We start from the raw sequence: 15,215 nt of genomic DNA on the forward strand, positions 1-15,215 counted from the left end.
CCTGGTAAAACATGTTAGTCAAAAATTGGAAACTTAGTATTTTATCTTTGGTTGGCACTTTGTTTGAATCCAAAAGTTTTATTTATTTAGCTGATAGATTTTGTTTTCAATTTACAATTTCCTGCTAGTATAAAGACTATTAACTAAAAGCTTTGGGAAAAAAATTTAAATATAAGGATGTTGTCACGCAGCAGCCTAACCATCTGTCCCCTCATACCCCTAAAGAAAGAAGAATCTGTGAGACTGATCCTTTCAGGCGCTTTGCTTCACCTTGTGCTTATATCTTATGTCTCCTTGTTTGGCCCCAAAGGATGGCTTGTTAGTTAATGACGGGTAAGATTCCTCAAAGGAGGAACAACCTAAGCCAGGCACAGTAGCATGGGGGGGTCATCAGGAGAAGTCACGGGGTTGATAGATGTGGGCACAGCCCCCCACCTTCCCCCGGCTAAGGAGAGCTTCTTCCTCTGTGGCTATATTCCTTCCCACAACCTGCTTGGGAAGTGATTCAATGATGTGATAACATCAGTTCTACATCTACTCTTATCAGTAAGTTTCAATATAAAGGTTTTGTCCCTGGGGAGGTACACTTAACAATTATTAAGACACCATAAGACTTTCGGTTCTGGCTGTTTGCAGGCAAGGGTGATTGGTTTGAATCAGTTTTCTGGTATGATGTATGAGACTCACAGACTGTGGAAAAAACAATGCTACTTCCTTGTTTGTACATCAATAAAAGCCACACAGTGGCCCAATTTGGGGCTCTCAGTCCTCTTTGAGGCTGTGAGACCCTTGACCCCTATTGCATAAATCTCTTGACTTTAGTTTCTTTCTTAACCTTTCGCCGCCCCTTCTCCTTCTCTCACTGCCTGTGTTGCGCTGAACGTGACATCAGTACAATTTACATTAAAAAATACTCCAGGCACTTCTGCTGTATGAAAGAAGAAGAATGGAAGTTTCATTTATAAAACTAAAACAATTTATTAGGAAAAAAATTGTCAACTGTAAAACAAAGTCATTTTTTCTGGTCATTAGCTGGTTCGTAAGTCTAACCATTAAACATAAGTAAAAATTTTATTGGCTATATTATAAGACTCTTAGTCAGATATCTCTGTAGAAAATTATACTACTACTAATTATAAATGTAATAGCCATTTTCAGATGTAGTTAACTCTTCTTAGGTCTTGTCATTGATCAAACCTCTTCTTCAGTCTTTGAAAAATTTTATACTTGTCAATGTTTCCTGGCTAATTTGACATTAATTTGATTTTAAACTGTAGCGGTGTTAAAATTTTAGCTCATCTTTAGTCAGGATTGAGCCCTGTACTTGAAAGAGAATTAGTGTTGAACTAGGAATTTAATTGAATCTTCATATTGAGCTGTCTCCAAGTATGTAATTTGTGTGTTTTTCTACATTTATTTTCTGTAAATTTTTATCCCTTGGTATTGATGGGGTCTTAGCCTCAGTCCGCATGGCATAAGAGAAAGAACATATATTTTGGAGACAGATTGATCTGGGTTTTAATCCTAGTCCTATATCATAATTGTTGTGTGACCCCCAAGTGATCTTATTTCTCTGAATGTGTTTGCTCATTTGTAAAATGATTCTAATAATTTCTACTATGCAGGATTTTTGATGAGCATTAAAGGTAATATATGTGTTGAAATAACAGGGTGTGTGTGTGTGTGTGTGTGTGTGTGTGTGTGTGTGTTTATGTAACTTATGAATATAATGCTGGAGTTTCTCTGGAAAGATAATTATATCATAACACTAGGCAAATACGAAATAAGAAGACCTAGAAAAGATTACTCTAATAAAATTAGGATATTAAAATTTGAGTATGCGGTAGTGAACAAGTTCGGGATTGATGGAGTACGGAGCTTGGTGAACCCTCTAACTAGCAAAGCAAAAATTAAACTGGTGAAAAACTTAGAAAAACATCATTTAAACTCTGGAAATTGTCCCAAGGGCAAAGGAAACAATTTCATTCAAGAAAATTTACTAATCATCAAAATTAAGAAAACCTTTCTGCTTCAAAGAACACCATCAGAAAAATGAAAAGACAACTCATGTAATTGGAGAAAATATTTGCATATCATACAAGGAGTTTTATCTAGAATATATAAATAACTCTTATAATTCAACAATAAAAAGACAAAAACCCAATTGGAAAATGCAGAAAAGATATGGACAGAGACTTCTCTAAAGAAAACGTAGAAATGGCCAGTAAACCATTTGAAAAGGTGCTCAGTATCGTTAGTCATCAGGAAACTACAAATCAAAACCATAATGGATATTGTGTCACACACACTAGGATGAATATAATAAAAAAGATAGGTAATAACAATTGTTAGTGAGGATGTGGAGAAACTGGAATTCTCATATATTGCTGTTGGGAATGTAAAATGGTATCACCACTCTGGAAAACAGTTTGGAAATTCCTCAAAATGTTAAAATTGGACTTATCTTATGACCTAGCCATTATACCTAATACCAATTCTTTACAAATTCTTTAAAAAAAAAAAATACAGAAGAGGAGGTAACGTTTCCAATCTGATTCTGTTAAGTCAGTATTATTCTGATTAAAACAAACAAAAACAACCCCAAAGATAATTACAAGAAAAGAAAACTCAGACCTACATCCTTTTTGAATATAGATGCCAAAATCCTCAACAATATACTAGCAAACCAAATCCAGATAGATATAAAAAGGATTTTATACCATGATCAAATGGGATTTATCCCAAGAATGTAAGACTGGTTTAACATCTGAAAATCAGCTGGTGTAATAGACCTTATTAACAGAATGACAAAACCAAATGATCATTTTAATAGACACAGAAAAACTTTTGATAAAATTCAACATCTTTTCATGATGAAAATGCTCAACAAACTAGGAATAGAAAGGAACTTCCTCAATCTGATAAAGAGAATCTCTGAAAAACTTACAGCTCATATCAAAGTCAATGGCAAAAGGCTAAATTCTTTCTCCCCAAGATCAGGAGCAAGACAAGGATTTATATTCTTACCACATCTAGTCAACATTGTACTGGAGGTTCCAGTCAAGGCAATTAGGCAATTAAAAAAATAAAGGACATCCATTTTGGAAAAGAAGAAGTAAACTATCTATTTACAGATAAGATGATCTTGTATATTAAAAATAATAAGGAACACACACATATTAGACTAATAAATGAGTTTAGCAAGGTTGCAGGATACAAGATCAATACACAAAATCAATTGTATTTCTGTGCACTAGCAATGAACAATCCAAAAATGAAATTAAGGAAACAATTCCATTTATAATATTGTCAAAAATAATAAAATACTTAGGAATAATTATAAAAGAAGTGCAAGAATTACATGCTGAAAACTGCAAATCATCACTGAAAGAAATTAAACAAGACCTAAGTACATGGAAAGACATCCCATGTTCATGGATCATAAGAGTTACTACTGTTACTTGTTAAGATGTCGGTACTCCTCAAATTGATATAGATTCAATATGCTATCAAAATCCCAGCTGGCTTTTTGCAGAAATTGACAAACTGAGCTTAAAATTCAGATGGTAATGTAAGAAATGTAGAAGAGTCAAAATAACCTTGAGAAAGAAGAGTAAAATTGGAGGAGCAACATTTCCCAATTTTAAAGCTTACTAGAAAGCTATAGTGTAGCATTGACTTAATGATAGACATACAGATCAATGGAAAAGAATTGAGAGTATAGAAACAAACCCTTAGAGTTATGTTTAATTGATTTTCAAAAAGGGTGCCAAGTCGATTAAATATCAATAGTATTTTTCAACAAATGGTGTTGAGGGAACTTGGTATCCACTTGCCAAATAATGAATTAGACCCCTACACAAAAGTTAAATGGTTTGTAGACTTAAATATAATAGCAAAAACCACATAATTCTTAGGCATTTGTTTCTTAGGTGCCACACTGAAAAAGTGGCAAAAAATAGATATTTTGGTCTTCACTAAAATTAAAAACTTATATGAGTCAAAGGATACAATAAAGAAAATGAAAATACAACCACAAAAATATAAAATTTTTGCAAGTCAAATGTCTGATAAAGAACTTGTATCCAGAATATATAAATACCTCTTACACCTCAATAATTAAAAAAGAACTCAATTTAAAAATAGGCTAAAGGTTTAATAGACAGCTTTTTAAAGAAGATATAGAGATGGTGAATAAGTATGTAAAAAATTGTTCAAAATTAATAGGGATATGCAAATCAAAACCCTAAGGACAGGCCGGCCTGGTGGCTCAGGTGGTTGGAGTTCCGTGCTCCTAACTCTGAAGGCTGCCAGTTCGATTCTCACATGGGCCAGTGGGCTCTCAACCACAAAGTTGCCAGTTCAACTCCTGGAGTCCCGCAAGGGATGGTGGGCTGCCCCTCCTGCAACTAAGACTGAACATGGCACCTTGAGCTGAGTTGCCACTGAGCTTCTGGATGGCTCAGTTGTTTGGAGCGTGGGCTCTCAACCACAAGGTTGCTTGTTCAACTCCCGCAAGGGATGGTGGGCTGGGCCCCCTGCAACTAGCAATGGCAACTGGACCTGGAGCTGAGCTGCACCCTCCACAACTAAGGCTGAAAGGACAACAACTTGATTTGGAAAAAAGTCCTGGAAGTACACACTGTTCCCCAATAAAGTCCTGTTCCCCTTCCCCAATAAAATCTTAAAAAACAAAACAAAAAAAAAACTAAAAACAAAACAAACACAAGGAGATACCTCTTTATACTCATTAGCATGGCCATAATAAAAAAAGTGGGCAGCCCTAGTTTTGGTGAACATGTAGAGAAATTGAAACCCTCACACATTGCTGGTGGGAATGTAAAATGGTATATAGCCCCTTTAGAAAAACATTTTGCAGTTTTTCAAAAAGTTAAACCTAGCTTGCCCATATGACCCAGCAGTTCCTCTCCTAGGTATATACCCTGGAGAAGTGATAATGTACAACCACACAAAAACCTGTATGTGGATGTTCATCCCAGCATTATTCAGAATAACCAAAATGTGGAAACAAGCCAAATGTTCATCACCTGATGGTGATTAGATAAATAAAATGTGGCTTATTCATAGGATGTAATATTTGGCAATAAAAATTATTGATACATAATATAAAATTGATGAACCTTGAAAACATTATTCTTTGTGAAAGAAGCCGGTTATAAAAGACCACATATTTTATGATTGCATTTATATGAAGTTCCCAGACCAGGAGAATGTATTGAAATAGAAATAAGAATGGTGGTTGCTGAAGGCGTGGGGGTGGTGATGGGAGAGTGGAGAGTGACAGCTACTGGATATGGCGTATCTTTTATTGGGGACAACAATGTTCTAAATTTAGATTGTGGTTACGTGTGGGGACAGAGTGCCATAGAGCAGTTTCCAGGCTCTCGGCCTCAACGTGGAAAGGTGCTGGCTCGGGTAGTAGATGGCCAGCAGCTGTAACTAGTTGGCCATCAGTTGTTACCGGTTAGCCACTAATATAACTGCCGTGGCTACGCTAGGGTTGTTGGTTGGTTTTCAGAGAAGTGGTTGGCAGATTGCGGCCAGCAAGTGTGGTTAGCAAGTGCAGATGGCAGATTGCGGATCATGTGGATCCTACTTCCTGTGTCTTGCCCGGCCGCCAGGGAGACTGGGGTGCAGGAAGACCCCTCGTTGGGGTACTAGTGGATGTTTGGATTTGTGTCTCAACGAGCTGCCATCAAGAATATAGTGGTATGACTCCCCTATCTATGGCTCCGTTGTTGTTCCTTTTTGGCCTCACCATATCCTGCGTTCTTGTGTGGAAAGAGGGAGCTGAGTCCCCACATGACATTGTGGTTGCACTTTTTGAATATGGTAAAAACATTGAATTGTACACTTCAATTAGGTGAGTTGTATGTTATGTCAATTATACCTAAGTAAAATTAAAAAAAATATAAAGCTACCATAATTAAGAGTATGGTACTGACAAAATAGAAAAATCAATGAAACAGAACAGAGAGTTCAAAATGTAGCTATGAATATCCATGGGAATTTCGTATATGGTAAATTTGGTTTGTGAACAGGACTCCTTTGTGTCTCTCTCTACACACAACACTACTCACACAAAACACATCTAGTCATCGAGTATGTGGGGATTTCCCCACATCAAGCAATTATGTCACACCAGCTAGATGTCCTACAATTTAACTCAATTCTGACTCTGTCTACTTGGAGATGGCATCAGATTCTACAGGTTAAGAGTTCTGTCCCACAAGACTGCCTGCTCCCCTTTAGATACCAATCACAAGTCCAGGTAGTTTGTTATCTGTGCTTCTGACCAACAGGCTATAAATTGGAAGTTCCTACGACCACCAGCTCAGGTTAAATTAATTTGCTAGAGCAGTTCACAGAATGCAGTTTATTTACTAGATTCCTGATTTTTTTTTTAATTAAAATTTATTGGGGCAACAATGGTCAACAAAACTAGGTAGGTTTCAAGTGTACAATTCTATACTACATCATCTATGTACTGCATTGTGTGTTTACCAACCAGAGTTAGTTCTCCTTCTATCACCATATATTTGACCCCATTTACCCTCATCTATCACCCCCCGTCCCCCTTACTGTCTGGTAACCACTAAACTATTGTCTGTGTCTATGAGTTTTTGTTTCTTTGTCTTGTTCCTTTGTTGCTTTCAGTTTTATATCCCACATATCAGTGAAGTCATGTGGTTCTTGACTTTTTCTCTCTGACCTGTTTCACTTAGCATAATAATCTCAAGATCCATCCATGTTGTCGCAAATGGCAGTATTTCGTCTTTTCTTATGGCAGAGTAGTATTCCATTGTGTATATATGTACCACATCTTCGTTGTCCAATCATCTGTTGAAGGGACACATTGGTTGTTTCCATGTCTTGGCCACTGTAAACAATGCTTCAATGAACATTGGAATATATATATATATATATATATAATACATATATGATATATTTAATTATAGTTGAAATTCAGTATTATTCTACATCAGCTTCAGGTGTTCAGTGCAGTGGTCAGGCGTCTATACAATCTATGAAGTGATCCTCCTGATAAGTCCAGTATCCATCTGACACACTATATAATCTTTACGACATTATTGATTAAAGTCCCCATACTGTATTTCACATTCCTGTGACTATTTTGTGATTACCAATTTGTACTTTCTAATCCCTTCACCTTCTCCTCTGTCCCCCAACCCTCCCTCAAATATCTTAATTAAATTTTTAAAAATGGATAATAGGTACACACATGATACAAGATTTCAAAGATACAAAAGGTTGTACAAATGAAATCTCTCTTTTCCCAACCCTTGGCCACCCGGATTCTCTTCCCTGGGGCAGCCATAGTTACTACTTTCTTGTAATTCTGTGTAGAGATTGTCTCTGCATTTACAAATATGTGCACCATGTGCGCAGATGTGCATGCACACACACACACATTTTACAGGAATGGTAGCATATTAAACATGCTGTTCTCCCTCCCTCTCCCCCCCCCATACTAACTTGTTTACTATTACAACATTACAAAGCATGTTACTAATGGTATGCTAATGCAGAAAACTTCAAGTCTGTTTTTGTTTGTTTCTTTTTGCATATCAACTCAGAGGACTTTCATTTAGACCATTGATCATTTATTTTATAATGGAACATTCCTTTCCCACCCCCTCTTGTTTTTAACTCAACAGTATTGCTTAGAGATCGCTCTGTATTAGTACCTATGTGAAGAAGAGCTTCCTCCTTCTATTTTAAGTTTGTGTGGATGAATCCTGATTGATTTAACAGTCTTCTGTTGATAGTATGTACTATGATTTAACTATTTAACTCTTATTTTAGATACTTGGTATTGTCTCAGTGCTGGGGATGCACTGGTGAGACAAAACAAAACAATTCTCTGAGCTAGACATTAATAAAAGACTTATTCAAATCAATGTAGAATCATATGTGTGATAAGTGCTGAAAAGAATCTAATAGAGGCAATTGATATAGTTTGGGTAGTGAAGTGATAATTGAACTGATATCTAAAGAAGGAATTATTAGTTTTACATATTTTGATGATGTCATTTTATCCTGTAATATCTATTCTCCCATTTCTTCTGTATCTATAAGCACTATTTCACTAGTGCCTCTGTTTCATCAGCTTTTAAACATGCTTAAGTTTCTCATGTATTAAACTAAACAACAAAAAACCTCTTTTCCAACCTACATTCCTTTCCTACTACTGTCCTTTATCTCTGCTTAGTGCTGTCTCAGCCTCCTGTTTCCATGACATTTCTCTTACTCAGTTAAGACAGAAAAAAGTCAGGGTTACTTCTCTTCAACCTGTTCCAGTCTGGGGTATAACAGATTCCATCAAGGTCACCAGTGACTTTCATGCACAGTGAACACTTTTTAGTGTCCATTTTGCTTGACTGTTCCACGACATTGCACGTAACTGACAACTCTGTCTTTGAAATGTTCTCTTATCTTGATTTTCATGGCACTATACTATTATTATTATTATTATTTTCCTTTTTAAAAATCTTTGCTGGCTTTTTCTTTTTGTTAAATTCTGGAGTTTCTTAAGGCTTTGTCCTAGGCTCTCTTTTTTAATTTTAAAATTTTTTTATTTTATTTTATTTATTTATTTATTTATTTATTTATTTATTTATTTTAGGCTCTCATTTCTTTAGGTGATCTCTATAGATGATTCCTATCTTGACCTATGCTTGGATCTTTCTTCTGAGATTTCCATCATTATGTCCAGATGCCTCCCACATTTTTCTACTTGTTCGTTATTAGTTTAAATATATTTATTTAGGGCCTGTTATTTGCCAGGCATTGTGCTGGTGCTGGGAGTATCAAATGTATCTCCAATGCAATATGATCAAAATAGAATTCATGACTCCTGCTTCCTGCCAAAAACAAACAGTAAACAAACAACAAAAACAGCCAAAATAAGACGTGTTCCACCTCCATTGTTCTCACTCAACTATGGAAATTGGCCCCGTTCTTCTAGCCTGAAACTTTGGGCTAGACTCCTCCTTTTATCTGAGCACTACCCCAGCTGTGTCCAGTCCAGTCCAGTCTAATCCAGTCAACATCACCTAACCCAATACAAGGTTACCAAGTCTGTCCATCCCACCTCTGACTAAGTATCTTTCCAGAGTATGTAGCCTCCACCCCTTTTTCACTGCTAAGACCCTGGCCTAAGCTACCGTCACCTCTTGAGTAGGCTGCGGTGTGTCCTTCTTCTAATGGGACTTACTGCAGTCACTTTAGACCACCATCTGGCAATTTGCCACATGACTGCCAGCATGATCTTTTGCAGTGTTCTGCAATTCCTCTGTGTCTCAGTTTTCATATCTGTAAAATAGGGATAATAATTGCCCTTCCCTTATAGGGTTGTTGTGAGAAAAAAAAGAATCATTGTGTATAAAGTACTTAGAATAGTGTCAGGCGCTAAGGCCTGGGTAAATTGTTATTGAGACCTTATACAATGTTACGTTAAGCCAAGTAAAAGGTATGATTAAGACAGAAAGAGCTTTATTAATAATAGACTTGAATGGAGTAATTACTAGCTCGTTTATACTTATGTGTGCTATATATGTTCACACAAAACGTCTGCAGCTCTTATGTGTGACCTTATTATGTGTCATTTTCTCCTTATGTAAAAGGCAAAGAAGCACCAGGCCTTTCTCGTAGAGACATGTGAAAATAACATGAAAGAATTGGAATCGATCTTGGACAGCTTTACTGTGTCGGGCCAGTGGACATCAGGTTAGTTGAAGGTATAAAATGACAGATGCATCTGTCAGTGTTCCAAAGTCACTACATTTTGGGAATTCTGCAGATGCCTCTTGTAGTCCCTCATCTCAACATGTTTTGATTTGATGACATGATAAGAGCAGTCCGCACAGCAGTCAGTTGGCCTAGCTAGCTGAGAAAAGGTGATGGAATGTGGACCTGCTGTTGTCCTCCCAGAACTTGATTTACAAGTGTCGGGGTCTGTATGATTGGACAGACAAGGGCTCACTTGCTGTGTTCTGAATCCAACTGAGAAAAAAGTCCTTACAGTATACCTGCAAGGGGAGCAGATGTTTCGATCAAACTGAGCCAAATTCTGAGGCAACCTTCAGCAACTTAAAGGTCATGCATTCAAAAGGTTATGTAGGACACAGGCTGTAACATTGCATATTCTACACTGTTGCTTTCTAAGCTGGCTTTCTTCTTCATTCCTCGTTCCCGTTATATATTCTTTCCAGATAAAAATGCTTAGGTAAAATGTTTTGGTTTTAGTATTAGCACACTTAATATGATAAAGATCTACAACAATTGTATATTAGGTAGTTAAATTTTGGGAACTAGCAAAAGCATTAGTTGGCCATGAATACTGTCTATGATTTTTGCTTCCTTAATGTTTTGTGCTTATGCCATGTGTGTGCTGCGGTAGCTTTGACGGAAATACTTTTACTTTTCTACTTCAGTTTTCTTTTGCCATACTGTCAGCCTTGAATAATTTGTTATTCTCTAACTCAATTATATTCTTTAAAAAGCATGTAAAATTAAATTCCATCCACTTTAAAATTGAGCCCCAGGACTCTGTATTATAAAATAATCAAACAGATATTTGGCAAATGAGTTCTTTAGGAAACTCTCAAGTTCAAGAAAGTTTATTGTCCTAGAAAAAGCAGAAGAATATAATCAAGGTCCATTTTTCCTGATGGACCTGCAGATTTCTATTGGTGACTATTAGAAATTTAGTGTGCTTTGCTATTACCTAGTTTTTGGATCTTTTCTCCTTCATATGTTTTAGCAGTAATTTAATGAAATTAATGTGTAACTTTCTTTGTTTTTATTTAAACTTTTTCCAAAAAATTGGTGTTTCATGGTTTGTTACTGTGGAAAAAAATCAAGGTATAGAAAAAGTGACATAAAATGTGGATATCAAGTTTTCAAATACATTTGATAAAGCTTTGGAGGATAAAATTTTCTTTTGCAATGGTACTGTTCTATTACTGAGTTGTACCTTGTTAAATGGTGTTAGGATTTTAAAAAATTATTAAATTATTATAATATCATATTTTATGCCTCAGTGTTATTTAAAATATTTTTTCAGAGTTGAATTAGAAAAACTAAGAATAATGAGGTCATGTCTCTTGAGTTTTAAAATGATTTTTGATAACAAAGCAACTCACAAGCTATTACTAAGGCTACAGAAAAAGAATTGTCTTCTGGTAAAGTTTTAATTTTATTCTTCTAGTAACCATTGTTTTTTAACTTCCTAGTTTGCCATATACTGGGGGTGCCAAAAAATGTATACACATGACTTGTATTCATCTTTTGTTATTGGTATACATTGAGTATTACAATTTTAATATAGTTTTTCCTTTCTTAAAATGTGTATACATTTTTTTGGCACCCTCTGTATATGTGTACTGTATATATTACAGAGAAAGCGTTCCTGGAAAAAGGACTGTGTGCTGAATTCGTGATTTTTGTGATGTTAATAGACTGGTCTTTGTTTCCATATTGAGCTGGTTATTCATGCATTTACCTGCCAAGAATCATTCTTTTCTGGTCTGTTTTTCCTTGTCAAGTTTGACCTCTATCAACTGCATGATCTGGGCTCTTTTGTCCTCTGGCTTCTGGTTGGATTTGGACAGTGGGTAAAGAGGAATCTGGGAGAGCAGATTAAGAGGCAAAAAGGAAAGAAAAGAAAGTCAGGGTGTTATTTCCCCTGCGCCCTCTGGTCCAGTGCATTCCTCCTGGCAGTGGCTTCATTTTTCAGTAGCCACAGCTCCTGTCAGGCGGGTCCTCGTCCACAGCTGTGGATTGTATTGGATTATGGTGACAACATTCCCTCCATTTGACCCTTTAGACTGAGACATGGTATTGATTTTCTACTCGTGCTAGTTCTTGATGCCTCATCATATTTTATTTATTCTCTTAACCTGTCCACATTTCTGTAAATAGTCTCTTCATTAAATTCTCTTCTGATGAACTCTTCTGAGTGTGCCATCTCTCTTCCTGTGGATAACCCTCATTCACATACCTGCTTGGGACCTCATTTCATTCTTGCTCTTGACTCCATGAAATGGCCCCATGTAACTCTAACGGACTTCTTTTCTGCTTACACCAGCTCAGGTTGGGTTTATTTTCACTTCATCAAGAGGGAAATAATAAAGTTTATTGCTCAATATTTTATGGAACCCGGACAATTAAGTTTGCCTACTGCATTAGGCTCGGCTTCAGCTACACAAAGATGACCAAATATTTTGTTCCTCCCAAATGGAGTAATTTAAAAATTTATCCTAGGTTAATTCAAGGGTGTGTGTGTGTGTGTGTGTGTGTGTGTGTGTGTGTACATGTGCATATGTGTACGATATATATAAACATTTATCTCTCTCTGTCTCTCTCTGTCGCTCTCTCTCTGTATATATATATATATGAAAAAGCCTATATTCTTACTAAAAGACATATTCTTACTGTGTGATGATAGCTCAGCCTTAGAATTTGTTACAAAGTTAATTCAGTTATTTTGGGAAGGATTTTCCAGAGAGATCCTCTTTTTTGCCATTATGGCAAGAAGGAAATAGTGCTTTACTCCCTTTTATTACCTCTTCTAACTTTTTTCAGTTTAGTATATAGTCTTTCCCTCTTACCTGCCATTTCAGAAAAACTAATCCGTGGTAGAAAATTAGGGGGATGGTTACAAAATTGTTTGTTTGTTTTTTGACTTGTTTTTTAAAAATGGAATGTAGGACATTATTTTCCTGAATGAGTTTTAGTCCAGAATTGACAGTAGTTGCCAGGTGTTCTGTTCCCCGTCCTCTTCAGCTTTCGTGGTCTTCTGCATTAAGAAACCTTTCTGAAGCAAGAGTAACCCATCAGCTTATCTTCTTGTAGCCAGTAGACAAGGCAAAGATTCAGTTAGTCTAAGACATTAAGCAATTTATTTACGTAGAGGATTTAACTTGATCTCCTCACCAGTAATGAATGTGACAGTTTATATCTTTTTTCCTAATGCTTTCAGCACCTCCTTGCTAACTGGTCTCTCTGCTTCCACCTTGCTCCCCTCTAATCTGTTTTATCTGTAGCCCCCAGAATCATCATTTCAAAACCCAAATCAGAGCATGTCTTCCTTTTCTCTAAACCTTGCTGGGCTCTGCATTTCACTAGGAGTAGAAGCCAAAGCGTGCGCATTGGTGTGCAAGACTCTGTAAGATCTTCCCATCATTATACTCCTTGGACCTCACCTCCTACTATTCTCGTCTCCCTCCCTCTGTTAGGCCACTGTGGCCCACTGTTTCTTCAACACACCAAGGTGCTCTTGCTTTGGTGGCCTTTATGCTGGCCATTCCTTCTACCTGGAAAGTTCTTCACCTTGATCTATCTGCATAGCTCTCTTTGTCATCTTTCTCAAATCTCACCTTATCCATGAGGCTTGCCCACTACCCATTCCCATGCCACTTGCCTCACTACTTCTCTCTCTTTTCTGCTCTCCTTTTCCCCCATAGCACTTACTATGGTCTAACTCACTGTACGGTGCATTTATTATTATGTCTGTATTGTCAGGGTTCTTCAGAGAAACAGACCAAAGAGAGAGAGAGAGAGAGAGAGAGAGAGAGAGAGAGAGAGAGAGAGAGAGAGAGAGAGAGAGAATACATAAATACATACATACACATATACAAGAAAAGATTTGTTACAGGAATTATCCCACACAGTTGTGGAGACTGAGAAATCCATGATATGTCCTCTGCAAGCTGAAGAACCAGGGAAGCTGGGAGTATAATTCAATCTGAGTCCAAAGTCCTGAGAACCCGTGGGTTGCTGGTGTAAGTCATGGAGTCTGAATGCCCAAGATCCAGGAGCTCTGATGTCCAAGGGTAGAAGATGGAAGTCCCAGCTCACACAGAAAGAGAATTTGCTCTTCTTCTATGTTTTTGTTCTATTGGGGCTGGGCTGTTGGGGGAGCAATGGACTGGATAGTGCCCACTCACGTTGATGAGGACAAATCTTCTTTACTCAGTCTGCTGATTCAAATGCTCATCTCTTCCAAAATACCCTCACAGACAAACCCAAAAAACATGTTTTACCAGTTATATTGGCATGCCTTAGCCCAGTTAAGTTGATAGATAAAATTAACTATCATAGGTTAATTTTTATAGAGGAGGGCAAGCATCTTTGTCTCTTTTATTTACTAATGTATTTTAAGCTAAAACAATACTTGGCACAAAGCAGGCACTCAATAAATATTTGTTAAATATGAATAAATAAAAGCATGAATGAGTTAATAATCAGGTTGAAGGTCTACATTACATTTATGTTTAAATTTTTTAGGTGATAAAGGGTAGTCATGGAGTCACTTTCCAAAGTATAGTCGCCCTTTGGGTAGCAATCCATAAGGGCTCACCAGGTTAGCCTTCAGTGGAAAAGAAGAACAATCTTACATGAGTCATTGCTTGCCTACTATCATTAGACAAGATAGCCTCAATTTACTTGATCAGGGACATTATTTCCTATTTCTACTTTCCACTGAAATTGAAATACTTCAGCTGCTTCAAAGCACGCCTATCTCATTTCTTTTTTGGCGGAAATTCTTATAGTAGGGTGTGCATGGGGAGAAATCTTTTCCCACTTTGAACCCATGTAGTCTTTCTGCCTCAAATGTTTCTTCTAATACAGTTTCACTTCTACCTGAGGATGCTAGCAGACATATACAATGTGACTTTTCCTTCATTAGGTTCATGAAAGGAACTTTTTCCTGTGGCTCAATCTTGGATTCTCCTCAGGGTGGTTGATTTTTATTTATTTTATTGGGGAATATTGGGGAACAGTGTGTTTTTCCAGGACCCATCAGCCCCAAATTAAGTCGTTGTCCTTCAGTCTAGTTGTGGAGGGTAGAGCTCAGCTCCAAGTCAAGTAGTTTTCAATCTACATAGTTGTGGAGGGCACAGCTCACTGGCCCATGTGGGAATTGAACTGGCAACCTTGGTGTTACGAGCACTGCGCTTTAACCAATTGAGCCAACTGGCAGCATGGTGTTGATTTTTGTGTTGACTGAGACAGAGCCCTTCAACCTTCTTCATCCTTTCTTTCCTGGAGGAAGTCATTTGTAATATTCCAGAGGTATTCTTTTTCTTTCTACTGGAAAGGCTCAAGGACCCTAGGAAATAATAGTAACAGCATTTGATGCCTTTAGTCGTGTGTTTATCACCCAG

At 37.0% G+C, this 15,215-nt stretch overlaps 1 protein-coding gene across 5 annotated transcripts in view; it reads left to right on the forward strand.

Moving 5' to 3' along the window:
- CCDC171 (coiled-coil domain containing 171) overlaps window positions 1–15,215 on the forward strand; it is a 272,305-nt gene that overhangs the window by 69,412 nt on the left and 187,678 nt on the right. For all 5 annotated transcript variants that reach the window (XM_074330354.2, XM_088792782.1, XM_074330356.2 and 2 more), the window contains one exon: window positions 9,669–9,771. In XM_074330354.2, coding sequence (XP_074186455.2) covers window positions 9,669–9,771 — 103 coding nt within the window. The remainder of the gene's footprint in view (window positions 1–9,668; window positions 9,772–15,215) is intronic.

This window comes from Rhinolophus sinicus, chromosome 16 (genome assembly GCF_057876585.1).
Source record: "Rhinolophus sinicus isolate RSI-liver-muscle chromosome 16, RSI-T2T, whole genome shotgun sequence".
Classification (NCBI taxonomy): domain Eukaryota; kingdom Metazoa; phylum Chordata; class Mammalia; order Chiroptera; family Rhinolophidae; genus Rhinolophus; species Rhinolophus sinicus.